General features: G+C 38.9%; 1 protein-coding gene across 1 annotated transcript; it reads right to left on the reverse strand.

The window, feature by feature from the left end:
- Window positions 1-976: 976 nt before the first annotated feature.
- On the reverse strand, window positions 977-3,846 carry LOC132134570 (c-Myc-binding protein-like). The gene is made up of 5 exons (XM_059547099.1): window positions 3,725-3,846; window positions 3,161-3,233; window positions 3,034-3,082; window positions 1,246-1,372; window positions 977-1,168 (listed from the first exon to the last, which is right to left on the reverse strand). The coding sequence occupies exons 1-5, from the start codon at window positions 3,737-3,739 to the stop codon at window positions 1,127-1,129; spliced, it is 306 nt and encodes a 101-aa protein (XP_059403082.1). The 5' UTR covers window positions 3,740-3,846; the 3' UTR covers window positions 977-1,126.
- Between the last annotated feature and the right edge of the window lie 16,158 nt (window positions 3,847-20,004).

A 20,004-nucleotide genomic window follows, 5' to 3' on the forward strand; every position in this document is an offset into this window, starting at 1 on the left:
CAAACGCCTCTTTCTGATCCTATCTTAGAAACATTTTGATCATGCCGTCAACATGATTAACAGTCTTTCCTCATTCAGTGTTTTTATATCTTTTAGAGGAGTATTATTATATATTTTTATATATTTTGTCCTAACGAACCATACATCAATGGAAAGATTATTTATCTTTTATTTTAAAAAAGGACCCTGATGACTGGTTTTGTGGTCACATCTAGTATTTGTTGTCTGTGAGAGGTGGCTCAGATTGTGAGAAGTGTATGGTATATCTGTATCATATCTGTGAGATGATCAGTAAGATCGATGCGGTTGAATATTTAGTCTGCAATGTATATTACATTATAGTCAAAGCACAAAATACATACATACTATCTGTCACCCACCAGCATAATATAGCTGAGTGCAAAAGTTTATATAACCTTGCAGAATTTATGCAGAGATAAAATATATTTAACAACAACAAAAAATCTATCTTGCATATTCTGTGATTCTCTACAAACCAACACACTAAACTACGTGTATTAACATAAATACAAAGATGGGGATTATTTCCCACAATCCAGTGCTAATTCATCTTCTTATGATTGACATCTTCAGATGTGAGCCAACTGACAATTTAATCAATTCCTTGAAACATTTTATTTTACGTTTCCCAAATGAACAGAAAATTATGTCATGCACTTTAAGCAAAATAAAATATAACTGTTAGACCTGCAGTGATGATTTTCTTGTTCTTGCTTGAATAGTTTTGGGTGAACAGATATTCTTTTTTAAACAAGGGACCGTCTCAATGGGATTACTGTGATAGTTTACCTCTAAAAATCTTGCCTTGCATTTTTTATTATAAAAAAGCCCCAATATTTTATATTAAAGCAACATGGTCTAAATTAAAGTCTTGTTAAAGCATGGTCTGCAAGTGTACAACTTACATTAAACAGAACTATAGTTTGTAGTTTTATAAATCATTAAACATCAGGAGAACAGTGCAAAAAAATTATTTTATTAAATATAAGGCACAATTTGGCTGAACAAAAAAAAATGTACCTCTTATACATTTATTATTTATTACAAAAACAAACTCAAAGACTTCTACTGATGTGAAGAAACATGTGAAACTGAAGTGGTGTAGTTATTCTGTTCCCCCGCCCTGCGCCGGCTCGTACTGCAGCAGCTGTATTCACACAAACACAGGATTAAACGAGTCGGAGTTAGATCCGCTGTGAAGCGTGTGTGTGGGTAATATCTCACCCTGCTCCTCAGCTCTTTGTTCTCCTCCATCAGCTGATCATATTTCTGCTGTAAAGTGTTCAGCTCCAGCCGCAGACTCTCAGCATCTTCTGCCTCGGGTCCAACGCCCAGCTGATGCTTGATGAAGCTGACGGGTTAGTTAAGGCTGATTCACCTGGGTTAACTTTTCATCTAAGGCATTTTCATAAAAGCTGCTTAAATATCTTAATTTAAATAAGGCTTAGTCCTGGCTTAAACAAAGCCTCTTCGGAGAAACCTTTAAGGGTTAATTCACCCAAACATGAACATCCAGTCACCATTCACTGCCCTTCTTTCTTTTTCAGACCACAGAGCAGAAATTAAAAGTAACTTCAATGTAATGTCATTGTATGGCCATCAGCATAAAGTTTGGTAAAGATGCAGAAGTATCACAGAGTGAGCTCATGTGACACGAGTCGTATATTCCCAGCGTTTAGCTGTGCGTGACCGGATTTAATGAAAAACAAACTGAAATGTAACCCTTTATTTATCAAATATCCTGTCCTTGGCCGTTGGTTTCTGTAAATCAGTGCTTCTCCCAAAGCACCGGACACTTGACACAGCCAGGTCGAGTCTCTAATGAGCTGATGAGTTTAATCAGGTGTTAAACGAGGAGACACATAAAAGATGCTTTGGTTTGGGCCCAGGACAGGTTTGAGGGGCACTAAACCAGATTTAGAAAAGACTATGTCTCCCGGCTGACCTGGGAACGCCTCGGGGTCCCCCCGGAAGAGCTGGAGGAAGTGTCTAGGGAGAAGGAAGTCTGGGCGTCTCTGCTTAGACTGTTGCCCCCGCGACCCGGCCCCGGATAAGCGGAAGATGATGGATGGATGGATCCCTTAATTCACACAAAGGTTTTACGCTCGCTTGATGTGGGTTTTGACTTGTGTGAAAAAGGGTTAATGTGAATAATAGGAGAATAAATTCTGCACGAGCGTTCAAAAGTCATGTGGCTTTAGGAATGGGACAGCATAACATTACTAACCGGTGGACTGATCTCGATCCATAACATCTGAAATGTTGTGATCTTTCTGAGCAAAGTCTGTCCTCAAAGTATTTCTGTCTTCTGTTCTGTCTGACACGACTGCATCCGAAAGCATTGATCGCATTTATTGAGTTTCATCTGCTCTCTCCGAGGCACAAGTCACTTATAAAATATGAAAATGATTATATTCAGTGGCTTCTCCTTCTTTGTTAGTGATATCTTGTGCCAGTTCATCAGGAAGTGATGATTTTGTTCTCTCTGACTCTTTTGTTTTATGCAATATTCCAATTTTGTTTTTAAGTTAAATTCACAACTTAGGATGGAAGAATAGTTTACATTAAATCATCATAACACGCTGGCCTACATTTACATTAAACCAGTTTCAGAGTGGGATTCACTCCCTGTTTTCACCTGCCGTCCAAACTGAATTAACAACATGGTTCAGCTTTAGAAATTAGACGAATTGTATTATTTTTCAACTTGATTTAACACAACTTGTGTGCTTTTTCGGGCCATTCGGATGAACTTTTGTGCTAAAAAGGGTTTCATGAATCAAAGACATTTTAGTTTAAATATATATATTAATGTTATTTCACCGAGCCCTGCTGTATTCCCCCAGAACACACGCAATCATTGTGTGACACTTCTGCGTCTCTTTATAAAGCTTCACACCGGTCTCTATTCACTTTCACCATACTGACGAGCGTGACGTTTCTTTACACTTCTCCTGAAACAGAAAGAAGTGAGTGATGACTGTCTTTGGTTCTGGGTGAGAGTGAGGATACTCCAAGGCATTGTTGGGTTTCTCGGTCTCCTCGTACAGAGCCACCAGGACTGAGAAGCAGAAGATGAAGTCAGTCACACAGAAGAGCAGATGTTCTCTCATTCGGTGGATTGATCTGATGTTCTTACCGTTAGTGAGGCTTTCCAGAACTCCGGCCTTCTCCAGATATCTCCTAAACTGCTCTCGCTTCGACTCGGACACCTGTCCATCACAGCAGAAGATGAAAACACACAGATACCTGAGAAATGATCGTGTTTCCTCTCCTCTTTAACATGACGCTCACCAAACAGAGTCTGAAGGTCAGTTCATTAGATTACAATGTACCAAGTGTCATCAATATTAGGAAAAAATTTAAAGAATATTTCGTTCTAGATGAAGACAGTCACAGTTGGTTAGTTAGTGTATGCTCTGCTAGTTAATGTGATTCTCTACACCTGTGTGGACCTGAGACTTCACACAAACTGATTCAAACATTCAGAAATCACGAAGAAAAGTTCGAGCAGAATCAGATTCAGGCACATTTACACGATATAAAAAGGCTTTTAAAGCTAAACGCTTCTCATTTAACTTCTCTACCGCGCTTTTCACAACACCGCTTCAAAAGAACAGCGTTTCAGAGTTCAGCAGTAATGAAACGACGGCGTCTCGTGACACCTCGAGTTTTATCAGTGTTTGTTTGCTTGTTTACTCACTCTGTAATGCGCCATTGCGAACGACAGTCACGAAATGTTTGATCCGCCGAGTGACTCTCCCGAGCGCATGCGCAGAGCAGAACCGGAACACAAACACTGTCGCCATGGCAACGCTTAAAGGGACCGAGGCGTCAGCAAACAAACTCACGTGAACAGGTGCGCTCACGAATTATGATGCAGGACATGAAGACCTGTGAGTGTGAAATGCAATTAAACAAAAGATAATATTTCTTATTTTCTTTATTGTTTTTTATAGGTCGCTTTTTAAATACGTATTTTACGTTTATTTTTATTTTATTTATTTATTCAAAGTGACTTACAAATGAGAACAATAGAAGCAGTCAGATCAACAAGAAAACAACAACAGTATACAAGTGCCATGACAAGTCTCAGTCTAGTACAGAACGCATAGCCAGGTTGTGTGTGTGTGTGTGTGTTTTTTTAATAAGAATATGAAAGACAAGAAAAGGTAAGTGCTAGTATTAATTGGTTAGGTGTAGGCGAAAAAGATGAGTCTTTAGATGTTTTTTGAAAATGAGTAAAGACTCGAACTGAGATTGGGCGGTTCTTCTACCCTCGGTTGAGTGTGTATGCGGGAGCTAAACATACAGTAATAGAAGGTGGTTCCAGGAATGACAGGAAACAGTTTTCTTCTTAGTGCCTGAAGACCTCTCTTTTTTGATTGTAAAACTGTGAACATACAAGCACATTTTATTAAAAATAAATTATATAAGTTATTTAACAAACCAAGACACATTGATGTGAATTTAAATACTGGAAGTGATCAGAATTCAAGATATAAGAATCAGAAGATTACATTTTTAAATAATTCAGTTTGTGTCAGTCTGCCACCATGTGGTTGCAGAATATACTGCAGTCAATTGCAGTACACAGATTCACAGGCAGTTCAAAAAACTGTTCAACATATCTGTAATCCCAACATTTATTTGCTGCTACTGTTGAAAAAAGTTATAAATTTGTTTCTTTCCTCTTTAGTTGGATTTAGTAGAACATGAACTCAGCAAGCCTTGGTCGAAGCTGCACAGGAAAACAAAAGCTACTTGTTTTACTTTGACAACCTGTTAGGACAACCTGACGACCTGGGTTGTGCAAAACGCAGTGCTAACATTGACTTATAAGAAATTATGCAACCACATACTAAACAGAAGCTAGCAACATTAGCTTGGCTTAGATCACCAACAACTTTTTGCTTGTAAGAGTTAAAATAACCTCTTGAGTAACAGAAAATTTCAAAAACAAAATTGGCCACTAATTACTTACGGATTATGGCATGTCAAAGCTTCCCAAAGATATAAGGGGTCTGAGAGGAGTGTAGCATGCCAACGCCTCAATTATACTCTTTTCATTAAACCAGTATTATTAAGATAAATAAATAAAGCCTTAAGTTTCTCCCTTGTCATGTCCTTTTCTTCCAGAATTTCATGAATAGAGCTCTCCCTTTCCATTTCCTGCCAGATTACCCTTTCCTACTATATGTAAAGTGGAGTTTAGTCCTGTATGTCCTACTCTAAATCTGGTATTGACCACTTCTGTTTAGACTCTGTGAAGTAACCATTTTCCCTGTCACATTCTTATGAGATTTAGGTTAATGTCTTTCATTAAATTCTGCCTCCCATTCCCTTTGCCATTTTTGTACAATTACTGATTTGATTATGGATTTGGCTTCATCCTTACCCATTGGAACATTAATTTCTATTTATTTGTTTTCCAAATTTTATTTTGCAATATTATCCGCCTCCTCATTACCTTTAATGCCTATATGAGCTGGAACCCAACAAAACTGAATACTGATTCCAAGGTTCTTGAGTTGTAATAAATATTTAATTTCAATAATCAAGTCTTCCCTTGAAGAGTGACCTGTATTTAGACTATGTAAAGCTGCCATGGAATCTGTACAGATTACATTTCTCAATGTCTTAACCTCTTCAATCCACCTGAGGCCTGTTATTAACTCAGTCATTTCAATAGAGTACACAGATAAAAAAATATTTAGTCTATACCCCTCTCTTTTGTTAAATTCGGGGACATATATCCCAACACCACAATGCCCATTTTGTGGATCTTTTGATCCATCAGTATATATTTTAACATATCCATAGAATGATGTTTTTAAATATCTCTGGCAAAATGCTGCAAAACTTTGTTCATTTGGATTTTCAGTAATTCACTGTTAACCTCTGGGGATGGAAGAAACCATGGGGGATCCGCACTTAAAACCAGTGAAGGACTAAATTTAAATTCTTTAATTCTGTATTGCTATACTGTTAATGTTCCAGCCAAACCCTTTTGATTCTGTGTGATACTCCCAGCAATCATTAAGAACTGAAATTGCTGGATTATTGATACTTCCCATCAGCCTAACTCAATATGTTAGAGACAGTTTAATATATCTTAGACTAAGGGGATATTCCTCAGATTCTACTAATAAGACACATGTGGGTGTTGTTTTAATAGCTCCTAAAGAAATTCTTATAGCTTTGAATTGAACCCTCTCAAGTTTCCTTAAATAAGTTTTACATGCTAAGCTATAAATTACACATCCATAGTCTATGAAAGATCTTATTAAGGCTGTATAAATGTACATCAAAGACGTTTTATCTGCACCCCAACACTGTCCAGTGATCATCCTCATTAGATTTAGAACTTTTTTACATTTTGTTTCAACATGCTCTATATGATGTCTCCATGTAAGCCTTTCATCCAAACACATCCCCAAATATTTAAATTTCTTCTCTCTTTCAAATGATTGATTATATAACAGAACTTTATAATTTTCTGGGATCTTCTTTCAGGTAAAAAACATAACTATCTAAAAATACTGCCACCATGACCTCTTTTATAACTAGTGTCTTCTCTATTTCATTGCTGAGCTTTACTAAGGCATCAGTTGATTTACTTTTCCTTATCCCTGTTTGATATTGTTTAAATGGACATTTATATTCTAGAAAATAATTTAACCGTGCCACTACTATGTTTTCCATTAATTTACCTAAATTTGATGATAAAGCAATGGGTCTATAATTCTCTGGATTGCTAGAATCCTTTCCTGGTTTGGGAAATGGAACGATGGTTGCACTTTTCCACACTTTTGGTAATTTCCCCTCTTGCCATATCTTATTGAATAATTCAAGAATTTTTTCTAAGAATCTATCAGGTAGATTTTTAATCATTACATAACATATATTATCACATCCTGGCGAAGAGTATCCTGTATAACCTAAAGCCATTTTAAGTTCTGATAAACTAAATTCATCATCTAAAATAGACATATTTCCCTCACTATGATTCAGAATGTCTTTATTAGCATTTAGAATCTCTTCCTCTCTTTTCTTAAAACACTCATCCATAAGACTATCTTTATGAATCTCTGCAAATTTATCCAAGTAAATTGGCTTTCTCCATATCTGAAATTGCTTAATTTTGTCCTTTAGTACAGGAACATGTGGGGGTTTATATTTACCTATCATCTTTTTAACCATCATCCACATTTTATTTAGTGTAGTTTCTTTTCCAATTGTTGAACAAAATTATCTCCAGGATTCTTTTTTTTTTTTTTTTTTGCTCCCTTAATAACTTTTCTTGCTAAAGCCTTTTTTCTTTGATATTCCATAAGATTGTTCATTGGAAGTGTTGGCGCAACCTTTTAAAAACTCACATTGTACATTGAAAAACTCTCTGAACATTTCTCATTCCACCATGGGACATTCGTTTTTCCCTTTTGACTCATATTGTTAGGAATACTCTGACAGGCTGCTGAAATTATAAACGTACTTAACTTATTTATTTCATCAATACTCTGATCTGTTTCCACATTTATTTCATTTAATTCATCTATACATCATTCAGAAAATTTCTCCCAGTTTGCTTTCTTAAAACACTGTCTATGATGGACATCCAACAGAGCGCCGTCATAGCGCATGCAATATATATTCGAAGAAGAACCCCCAAAAAACCCTAAAGGAGATACTGACCCCTAGTGGGAAAATAAAAAATGCACCAGCGAACTAATACAATACTATTGAACATAGAGAACACATAAGATTGAACTTGATTAGTACAGTTTTGGCTCATTCTTGGCATTTGGTGCCATTTGAGTCCCCATGACATATTGTGGTATATTTTGTGCAAAAATGGGCTAATGCATGTTTCGAAATGGTCATCTTAAAAGAACACAAAAAATAGTGTCCAGTAATTACTCCAGTGGTCTCCAAGTCTATTCCTGGAGGGCCACATCTCTGTACAGTTTAACTCCAACCCTAATCAAACACACCTCATACTCTCTGTAGGCACTACATTTATATTGACCATATTCACTGAGCGCTATTGAGAACTTACGGATAAAGATAAGCCAGCTCATAGAAAGATAATAAAGCTAATTCTATATGTGCTATGCATGGGTAGAGAAACCTCTCCCGCCTCATTCTGATCAGAAACTGAGAAACAAAACAATTAAAATGCTGTAAATAATGATAGCTGAATAAAAAGGAATTATGTTATTAATTTTAAGTCAAGTCAAGTCAAGTCTGCTTTATTTTCAATTCTTCTACATGTACAGTAGATACATACAGAGAATCAAAATTGCGTTACTCTCAGACCCCAGGTGCATAGAGATAACACTAACAGTAGAGCCTAAAAATACAGATCAAATATAGAATATAAAATACAACTATACAATAAGGGCGTGTAAAAAAGACATATTATAAAACAAAAGTTAAATGAAGCAGCGCAAGGCACATGGCAGATGCAAACCAGTGAAGTGAACAAACAGTGAAGATAAAAAAGATTTTTAGTGCAGAAAAAGAGTATTCAGTCTGATTGAAGTGACAAAGGGCTCAAGAGCAGTTATTTTATTTAAACTGACTGAAGAGGTGGTAGAAGGACGTCAGTTCCACTTAATGAGGTAGTGAGCAGACCAATGCTGCACAAAGTGACTGGTTCATGTCATTGTGTGTTAGTGGCGGGGGGGGGGGGGGGGGGGGTTCTTCTCAGCTGCTCTCACTATGCATTGCAGAGTCTTTCGGCAGGCGCCATACCGCACTGTGCGCCATACCGCACAGTGATGCAGAGGATGCTCTCGATGGTGCCTCTGTAGAAGGTGTACATGATGGGGGCCGGGGTTCTGGCTTTCCTCAGTTTGCGGAGGAAGTAGAGATGCTGTTGTGATTTCTTGGTCAGTGCTGTGGTGTTGTCGGTCCAGGAGAGGTCCTCTGTGGTGTGCACACAGAAAGTCCAACAGCCAGTTGCACAGCGAAGTGTTGAGCCCCAGCTGGACCAGTTTGTGAATGAGCTGTTAAGGGATGATTGTGTTGAGCTGAACTGAAGTTTATGAACAGCATTCTGACGTATGAGTCCTTTTTGTCAGGATGTTTGAGTGCTGAGTGGAAGGCAGTTGCAATGGCATCATCGGTCGAGCGGTTGGCACCATATTTCATATGCAGAGTAGACACATAACTGTACATAATGACAAATAAACACTATTGAAACTGTTTAGGCAGCTAGGCTAATCTCTTAAATGACAACGTAATGGGATTCTCCATAATCAACCTCTTTCATAGTCATGAACACATTTTTTTAATCTTAAAAAAGCACTTATTAATTCTCAACGTTGTGCAGTAAATTTTGCATTATTAAAGGCTCACTTTCTAATTAATGAAGACAACATGAAGAAATGTGTCAAAAACAAGTCTCGGCGAAAAATAAAGACTTTTTAAGATGAAAATGAAATTAGTGTTACAACCAGGAGATTACTCACTGGCCGCAGATGACATTCAACACCTTAGTTCTTTCACGTCTTTTGATTTATCATAAAATAAATATTATAACAAATGTAGTAATCGCACTATAGCCATGTCAAGTCAAGTCACCTTTATTTATATAGTGCTTTTAACAAAATACATTGCGTCAAAGCAACTGAACAACATTCATTAGGAAAACAGTGTCAATAATGCAAAATGACAGTATAGCAAGTGCAGGAAGTAACAAAGTCACTTGTCATTTAAAGAAATAAATAAATAAGGCCAGACAACAGGCTATAATGCTGAATTATTTGAAATACATATATAGTTGAATACATATTAAATAAGTTATAACAAATGAGTAAATTTGCTAATTGCAAAAAAAAACTGTAGAGAAACTGAGCCAAGGGCGCTCCCCTTATGGCCCTGTAGAGTTGACCGGAAATGACTGAGCTGGCTCATCTAAAACCAGGAAGTAATCATGCATATGGTCAATTCAACCAGTCCAATGACGACTTCCACACTCCTGAAGTGTTTCCACTTCTGTGTCCCACATATAGGAGACGTTTAGCCAACAGTCCGTGGTCTGAGGCTGAGACTAGGTTAAGCGTAACATGTCCACTGCATTTACTACCTTTTTTTATTTTGTTTTTAGAAAGAATATGCATTTCTATTTTTAGTTCATGTCCTCCATCTGATCTGGATCCCACGCTGGTTCATGGTAACCCCAGAAAATGGATGAGACAGACAGAATTGCTGTAGTTTTCTTATGACAAATTTTACATTATTATTATTATTATTACCATCATTATTAACATAGTGCAAGTTGTTACTGCAGTTCATAAAGCATTATGGACCAAACAATGTTTTACAGTGGTTAACAGTATATTTCCATGTCAACTGTAAGTTGTTTTACAACAAGGAATTGTTACTGTAGCCATATATTGTAAGTCAAATATTGCAAGCAAAGATTTTCATGTTTTCATAATTTATGCATTAAAAAATATTTTCATCCATGTATTGCAAACTATTTTTCATAATTCATGTACTGGAAACAAATATTCTCTTTTTCATAATAAATGTATTTGAAACATTTTCATAGTAAATTAATAGCATATTACAATAGCATATTCCACCTCGTACTAAAATGGATAGAGAATCACATAAGACTGCTGTAGACTTATTCCTCATAATAATATTCAATAAAACAGTATGTTAATATGTAGGCTACCTAGGAGCTTAATTGCAGCATGAATCTATGAGTACAGTTTACAAACCTGAGGGAATGGATTAAGAAAGTGTACGCACAAATTATGAATTTGTGGGCACAAATTCAAAAACTGAAGGTATGTATAGTTTACAAAATCTGAGTGAACAGATTGGAAATTTGTGGGTACGGTTTATTAATCCGTGGGCATGATTTGTTAAACTGAGGGAACAGTTTAAGAATTTGTGAGTATGGTTTATAAACTGCAAAACCGTCGCCATGGATTGTATTTTGTTCTCTTACTGGTGACATGCCGGGCTCCATATTATGTAGCCTTATAGTCAAGTCAAGTCAACTTTATTTATATAGCGCTTTAAACAAAAAAGATTGCGTTAAAGCAACTGAACAAAATTAATTAGGAAAACGAATTAACTGTCAATAATGTAAAATGACAGTTAAAGGCAGTTCATCATTGAATTCAGTGATGTCATCATCCCTGTTCAGTTTAAATAGTATCTGTGCTATCATTTGCAATCAAGTCAACAATATCGCTGTAAATAAAGTGACCCCAACTAAGCAAGCCAGAAGTGACAGCGGCAAGGAACCAAAACTCCATCGGTGACAGAATGGAGAAAAACACCTTGGGAGAAACCAGGCTCAGTTGGGGGGCCAGTTCTCCTCTGACCAGATGAAACCAGTAGTTCAATTCCAGGCTGCAGCAAAGTCAGATTGTGCAGAAGAATCATCTGTTTCCTGTGGTCTTGTCCCGGTGGTCATCTGAGACAAGGTCTTTAAAGGGGATCTGTATCTGGGGCTCTAGTTGTCCTGGTCTCCGCTGTCTTTCAGGGATGTAGAGGTCCTTTCTAGGTGCTGATCCAGCATCTGGTCTGGATACGTACTGGATCCGGGTGACTGCAGTGACCCTCTGATCTGGATACAGACTGGATCTGGTGGCTACGGTGACCTCGGAATAAGAGAGAAACAGGCTAATATTAGCGTAGATGCCATTCTTCTAATGATGTAGCAAGTACATCGGGTGTTACGGGAAGTGTTCCCGGTTCCGGTTTACCTAATTAATGCAGCCTAAAAATCCTTTAACGGATTTGGATATTAGAAGCATATTAGTGTGTTATGTGTAAGCCAGGTTAAAGAGATGGGTCTTTAATCTAGATTTAAACTGCAAAAGTGTCTCTGCCTCCCGAACATTGTTAGGTAGGTTATTCCAGAGTTTAGGCGCCGAATAGGAAAAGGATCTGCTGCCCGCAGTTGATTTTGATATTCTAAGTATAATCAAATTGCCTGAGTTTTGAGAACGCAGCGGACGTAGAGGATTATAATGTAACAGGAGCTCATTCAAATACTCGGGTGCCAAACCATTCAGGGCTTTATAAATAATAAGCAATATTTTAAAATCTATACAATGTTTGATAGGGAGCCAGTGCAGTGTTGACAGGACCGGGCTAATATGGTCATACTTCTTGGTTCTAGTAAGAACTCTTGCTGCTGCATTTTTGGCTTACTGTAGTTTGTTTATTAAGCGTGCAGAACAACCACCCAATAAAGCATTACCATAATCTATCATAAATGCATGGATTAACATTTCTGCATTTGACATTGAGGGTATAGGCCGTAATTTAGATATATTTTTGAGATGGAAAAATGCAGTTTTACAAATGCTAGAAACTTTGTTTTTTAAGGAAAGATCGCTATCAAATAGCACACCTAGGTTGCTAACTGATGACAAAGAATTGACAGAGCAGCCATCAAGTCTTAGACAGTGTTCTAGGTTATTACATGCAGTTTTTAGGTCCCATAATTAACACTTCTGTTTTTTTTTCAGAATTTAGCAATGAGAAATTACTCATCATCCAGTTTTTTATATCGACTATGCATTCCATTTTTTTATTCAAATTGGTGTGTTTCACCGGGCCGTGAAGAAATATAGAGCTGAGAATCATCAGCATAACAGTGAAAGCTAACACCATGTTTCTTGATGATATCTCCCAAGGGTAACATGTAAAGCGTGAAGAGTAGCGGCCCTAGTACTGAGCCTTGAGGTACTCCATGCTGCACTTGAGATCGATATGATACCACTGCATTCACTGCTACGAATTGATGGTGGTCATATAAGTACGATTTAAACCATGCTAATGCACTTCCTTTAATGCCAACAAAGTGTTCAAGTCTATGCAAAAGAATGTTGTGGTCAATATTGTCAAACACAGCACTAAGATCCAATAGAACTTATAGAGAGATATAACCACGATCAGATGATAAGAGCAGGTGATTTGTAACTCTAAGGAGAACAGTCTCAGTACTATGATACGGTCTAAATCCTGACTGGAAATTCTCACAGATACCATTTTTGTCTAAGACGGAATATAATTGTGAGGATATCACCTTTTCTAGTATCTTGGACAGAAAAGGGAGATTCGAGATTGGTCTATAATTAACTAGTTCTTTGGAGTCAAGTTGTGGTTTTTTGATAAGAGGCTTAATAACAGCCAGTTTGAAGGTTTTGGGAACATATCCTAATGACATTGAGGAATTAATAAAGTCAGAACAGGATCTATGACTTCTGGAAGCACCTCTTTTAGGAGTTAAGATGGTATAGGGTCTAACATACATGTTGGTTTAGATGATTTAAGAAGTTTATACAATTCTTCCTCTCCTATAGAAGAGAATTTACATTTATTCATTAAGCTGACACTTTTATCCAAAGTGACTTACAATTGCTATATATGTCAGAGGTCACACACCTCTGGAGTAACTAGGGGTTAACTGTCTTGCTCAGGTACACATTGGTGTCTCACAGTGGATTTGAACTAGGGTCTCTCACACCAAAGGCATGTGTCTTATCCACTGCACCAACACCAGTTGACCCCAGTCCAACTGTTCCTCATGGGGTCTATAGTGCACAGTCTAATGCAATACTGTAGCTGAATACTAGCTTTATCTCTAATAGTATCGATTTTAGAAGTAAAGTAGTTCATAAAGTCATTAGTGCTGTGATGTTGGGAAATGTCAACACTTGTTGAGGCTTTATTTTTCGTTCATTTAGCCACTGTATTGAATAAATACTTCGGGTTATGTTTTTTTTCTTCTAAAAGAGAAGAAAAGTAATTGGATCTAGCAGTTTTTAATGCTTTTCTGTAGGATAGGTTACTTTCCTGCCAAGCAAAACAATAGCACTAATAGAGAGATACAACCACGATCAGATGATAAGAGCAGGTAAATTCCTATCAATAGAAACTAATCAACCTCTTTACTAATGACTGGTGTAAGTTGAAAACTCATATTAATATTTAAACTCAATGCAGAGCGCAACCATACAATTGTGGATCTGGTCAAGCTCGATTACCAATTGTTTACAAGACACGCGCTTGGGGTTGATCATCCAAGCGAGCCGGACTCAGCATGAGGGTGTACAGTGTTTAAAGGCCGAAACACTCTATGATCCTTAGGTACACTACTTATAAATAACCCTCAGTTATTTTAATTAGTTTCCAGGATTTATATATTATTCTTATATTATTTAATTATATCCTTTCTTAATATTAGTCAACTGTTTGTTATATTTTGTTATGTTATTTTACACTCTATAAGTTATTTAACCGATAGAGACCTTTATTTTGAAAGGCGGCTTGACGGAAGTGCTCAGAGCCCACTCATGCACGGAGAGCGCGCAATACGGAGAGAGAGAGCGCGCAAAGACGGAGACTGCAGACGGCGTTAGGAACTTGTGAAGTACACTTGTGAAGGAAACTCAGTGAATTCATGCATCAGATTGTTGTTTTATTTTCAGTATTTTGTTTGCTTTGAGTTTGTTGACATAATTTTATGTTGTTTAGGATGAATGTTTGTATTAATTGCGTAATTTTATTGCTGTAAGGTTGATTGTTTTGTTTCATTTTTATGTATAAGATCTCATTACAATTTCCAATATTGTTTTTCCATCTGTTTTAGCTCTTACGGTGTTGTGAAGTCTATAAGGACAATAAACACAAAAGGAAAGACAGTACAACATCAGTGAATGAGTTAAATCCTTTATTCTTCAACCGGGCTGTCACACTACTGAAGAGGTTGTCTTGAACATTTACCTCAGTCTAGCTGATTTAAGGTAGCAGGAAAGAATAATGCAGGGCATGACACTTCTACCAGACCTCCCTCCTAGAAGTTTTACATGATGGTTATTTAAATTATTTTAAAAATTATACTCATCTAGTGCTTCTCCAAATATGTCTGGCAAGACTATACAGTATTCTCAAAATGTTTTCACTAATAAAAAGCTCTATTTAACGTTTAAAATCAGCTTTCTTGACAGCTAATTCAAAATGCGGATTCCTCTGTCAATGAAATTTCTGGATATTTAAGTGTATTTTTCATAGTTTGAACTAAATTTTCTGATCCCTGTTGCCTAAATGTTCTGTTGGTAATATTAGTTTGCTTATGTTAGCATACTAATGTTAATATTTCTCAACTAATCTATTATACATTTCTATTGAAGACTATATCGTAACCCTAACCCCAACCCTAACCCAACCCCTACCCCTACCCCTACCCCTAACCCTAATCCTTACCCCTACTCTTACCGCTACCCCTAACCCTACCCCTACCCCTACCCCTAACCTAACCCTAACCTAGCACTAATCCATACTCTTATCCTAACCTTCATGGAATGACGGGCAGGAAATAGCCTTGGATAATTTCTGATTGTTCAGTGGTAGAGTGATAGGCTTTGGATCGGGGGACCCAGGTTCGACTCCCGATCATTGCAGGGTTGTTTTGTCTATTGTTTTATAAAAGGACAGAAACTAGCCCTGAACCAATTCACACTCTAATCCTAACCCTCATTGAATGAAAGGAACGAAATAGCCATCACTTAAGGAGACAGATTTGTGTGTGGCTGGTTGGATCAGTGGTAGCGTGATAGACTTAGGACGAGGGGACTCAGGTTCGTGTCCCGATCATTGCGGGGTTGTGTTTTCTATTGTTTTAAAAAAGTTCTTTCTGTGGTCACCATGGACGAGGTGACTAGGACAAGGTATGGGGTGCATGAAAGAGACAATGGACTTTTGGGCAAAGGTTTGTGACATCTGACGGTTATCCCAGAAAGGATGATGTCTGTTCAGTTTTAAAATGCATGAACTTTGAAGAGGGGTGGACTGGTAGAAGCTTGGTGTTCAGAAATGTGCATCCGCCAGTCTCATGCTCTCGGCCAAAAAGGGATGAGCAGGAGGTTTTAAGCTTGATATTGGGCTTCAGACAAGCCTTTTTTCAGGTGACCTGGATACCTTGCGGTGTTAACAAAGGGTCACTTGCACGGTGAGTATCCAGCCTTCCTGGGTCCATTTGGACAGCACGCAGGGTAGGTGGCCTGGGGCTAACAGGCCTTAATTGGAGCCCAGTCTTCTATGGGGACGGTTCATTTGCTCAGTACATTGGTTGCACCAGGTGCGGGGTGGGAGGATATAGAGTGGGTTATGGCTAGTGGAAGATTCAAGTTCAGGATTTTCTTGCCTTGGTTTGTAAAGTGGGCTCAGACAGCCGGGGTTGTTTGTCGTATAAAGCAGGTGATCAAGAGTTATTGGGATCCCAACTGTAGCCTGGTGAAGGTCGCATTAGCCGATTAACTATGAGACACACGCCGAGTTCCGATCACCCTGGGCGGGTCGCCCGCGGAGGAGGGTGTGTAGTTTTTAAAGAACTGAAATCCCTGATGATCCTAGAGTACGCTATTGATAATATGTCTTAAAATTTATGGTTAGAGGAATGAAACGTCTAAGGTTCAAACCTAAGGTCTGAACCTGGTTGTGCTCTGTCCGACCATCCACTGACCACTAAAGACCGATCCAGGCCAGGACAAGTTCAGAAGTCCGCACCCCCTCTCATACTTACCTCCGATTATGAGTACGACCTCTTGGCCCCCTCAGAAAACCGATATAGCCATACAATGGCCTCAAATATTTTTGGTTTAAGTGCCCCCCCCCACTTATCTCGAGAACCGGAAGTCGTAGAGTGCTCAAACTTGGTGGGTATACTAATTAGGGGGTTAGGTTTTTTGGTAAAGTACAACAGCTCCCCCCAACCTAGCCCTCGTCTAGGCCAGTTTGGAATAGGGAGACTGAGGAAAGGGGCACGGGTCCATGCTTGTCAGACTATACCATATTGTGTGAGATCATCTCCAGTCTAAGAGCTGCACTTGTCTAAGCATTGGGCCTAAAGAAGTGAAAGTTAGGCTTCTGAACGCTGGGTCTGTGATGGTAAAGTTTAGGCTGTGGTTTCATTCACCCTTAAGTTTCACTGTGCTCTGTACTCGTATGCCAAGTTAGGAACGAATGAGATCCAGAAGTTGAAACCTAGTTCAACATCGGTAAATGCACTGTCCTTCTTATACTCCTGATGGCCACCTGTTTTCACCATCTGAGCAGAGCCCCAGAGCCCAGGCCCACAACATCCTCCCAATAAAATGAGATTTCAAATTAATATGCTGTTATATTCATTATTTATAATAAAATAAATATAATTATATTTATATAGGTTTCAAGCTACCAGTGGTAGAACAGGTAGGTTTAGGTGTAGTGTGGTTCTCCTGGTTAGGGTTTAGAGTTAGGGGAATGAAACGTCCAAGGTTCAAACCTAAGGTCTGAACCTGGTTGTGCTCGGTCCATTCGTCCACTGACCACTAAACGCCGATCCAAGCCAGGCCAAGCTCACAGACACGCACCCCCGAGTAGTCCAGGGTTAGAGTGGTTAGGTTAAGGGCCGTGATGTCACCGTGGTTACTGTTGGGTAAGTTTAGGGACAGGGCGGGTATAGCCACAGGGGTTACTGACGGGTAGGTTTAGGGCCAGGGTGGGTATAGCCACAGGGGTTACTGACGGGTAGGTTTAGGGCCAGGGTGGGTATAGCCATAGGGGTTACTAACGGTTAAGTTTAGGGTTGTGGTGTGTTTGACCATAGAAAAGATGTGTGCAAGTCTAAAAAAGAGAGTCAAAAGGGTAGCAAAATAAAGAGTAGAAAGATAGAAGAAAGAAATCTCAGAATTATGTCTCATTCAGTCCCCTCGGGTGCAGGGTATCCAAACGTTTAATCCATCTACTCTCGGCTCTCAGGCGTTCTTTCAGAGACCATAGTGGATTGGTTTGGAGCCCTGTGATTCGGAGGGAGTCGAGGCCATGAGCCAAAAAATGTTTAACCAGGAGCCTGCGTTTTTCTATTTTGTGTACTATATTGTGTGCGTGTTGGTATGCTCTCACTCTCAGTTCATTCTTGGTCTGGCCGACATACTGCTTTCGACATTTGAGACAGTATATGAGATAAATACAATTTACACTCTCATGTGACAGAGAACGAGACAACTTGAAAACCTGGCCATTAAATCTGTTCTTGACCCATCTCGATGGGATGAAATATTTGCACTTGCCTATCCGGCCTTTAGGCGAAGGAGTCGGGAGTTTGCTCTGTACTAAAACATCTAAGATATTTTTGTTCCTCCTATAGGCCGCGATAGGTTTATGGTGTTGTAGAAAATTTGTGGAAGTCAAGAACCGAGTAAAATTAGATTTAATGGCCTGGTTGAGCTGTGTACTGAAGCACGAGTAATGTGTCACCAAAGGTATAATTTTATTCCTGTTTGTCGTGTCCGGGGCAGGCAGAGATTTAGGTGTGTCAAAAGATTTAAGTATATTTCTCAAGAAAGAGCGTGAGTATCCGCGTTGTCTCAAGGCCTTAAAAAGAGTGTTTGTTGCTGTAAAGAAAAATGTCTGTTCTGTGCAAATGCGTTTAAATCTGAGTAATTGTGACTTCACAATCCCCCTGAAAGTGTGTTTAGGGTGGAAACTGTGTTTATGTAAGAGTGAGTGTGTATCCGTCTCTTTAAAATATACTCTAAAATCCAGCTTTCCTGTGGAGAGGAAGTTGGGGCCCTTATAGGACACGATGTCCAGGAAATTGACCTCAGAATCATTAACTGTGAATTTGATCTTTATTGAGGTTTGGTGTGTATTCAGATGTTCAGTAAAAGTGACAAAATCAGCCATCGAGTGAGTCCAGACACCCCAGATGTCGTCCAGAAACCTATAATAGGCAAATGGTTTTTTCTCTGCTGAGGCTAAAGCAGACTCTTCCCAGTCCGCCATAAATATATTGGCGTACGAGGGGGCAAACCTTTTGCCCATTGCAGTGCCTTTTATTTGAAGATAAAATTTGGAGTCGAATTCGAAATCGTTTTTAGTTAAGTTAATCTCAAGCAGTTTTAAAATGTAATCATCAGGTCTTTTAGAATCAGGAAATTTTTTCATGAACTTCTTGACTGCCTCAAGGCCAACTTCTGTCTCAATGTTAGTATATAAACTATCGATATCAATTGTAAAGAGAATGGCGCTTGGAGGAATTTTTAATCTGCCAATTTTGGAAATAAAATCATATGTGTCTTTTAGATAACTGGGGTGTCTGATAGAAAGAGGGTTGAGAAAGTGCTCTAGATACTCAGCAACATAGTAAGTTTCACTGTTACAATCCGAGACGATAGGTCTTCCTGGAGGTATCTGAAAGGGGATACTCCAGCCCTTGGGTTAGGGTTAGGGTTAGGGTTAGTTAGGGTTAGGGGAATGAAACGTCCAAGGTTCAAACCTAAGGTCTGAACCTGGTTGTGCTCGGTCCATTCGTCCACTGACCACTAAACGCCGATCCAAGCCAGGCCAGGCTCACAGACACGCACCCCCCGAGTAGTCCAGGGTTAGAGTGGTTAGGTTAAGGGCCGTGATGTCACCGTGGTTACTGTTGGGTAAGTTTAGGGACAGGGCGGGTATAGCCACAGGGGTTACTGACGGGTAGGTTTAGGGCTAGAGTTAGGGTTAGAGTTAGGGTTAGGGTTAGGGTTAGGGTTAGGGTTAGAGTTAGAGTTAGAGTTAGGTTAGAGTTAGGGTTAGGGTTAGGGTTAGGGTTAGGGTTAGTTAGGGTTAGAGTTAGGGTTAGGGTTAGGTTAGGTTAGGGTTAGGGTTAGGGTTAGGTTAGGGTTAGAGTTAGGGTTAGGGTTAGACTTAGAGTTAGGTTATAGGGATAAATGCGAAGATTGATCACCTTTGAATTGATCGACCCCCCATATCTTGTGATCCGTATCTGCTAGAGAGCTGAAACGTGGTTTATCATACTCCTTGGCCCCTCCCCAGTCGATTGCACTTGGTTTCGTCGGTCTAGCGCCACCAGGTGCCGAGATATGGAGTTGATCACTTACTTGATTTTCGAATGTATGGGTGGGACTTAGTGTTTTTGGGGCATCATGTATGGTGCGAATCGTTCATTTATTTGCAATA

This window comes from Carassius carassius, unplaced genomic scaffold, assembly GCF_963082965.1.
Source record: "Carassius carassius unplaced genomic scaffold, fCarCar2.1 SCAFFOLD_131, whole genome shotgun sequence".
NCBI lineage: Eukaryota > Metazoa > Chordata > Actinopteri > Cypriniformes > Cyprinidae > Carassius > Carassius carassius.

What these genes read in the sequence shown, in the direction of transcription:
- LOC132134570 (XM_059547099.1), bottom strand. An exon ending in TCTGGAAAGCCTCACTAACG is followed by an intron (nt 3,083 to 3,160) that starts GTAAGAACATCA and finishes TCTGCTTCTCAG; the next exon opens with TCCTGGTGGCTCTGTACGAG. An exon ending in ACAAAGAGCTGAGGAGCAGG is followed by an intron (nt 1,169 to 1,245) that starts GTGAGATATTAC and finishes GTGTGAATACAG; the next exon opens with CTGCTGCAGTACGAGCCGGC.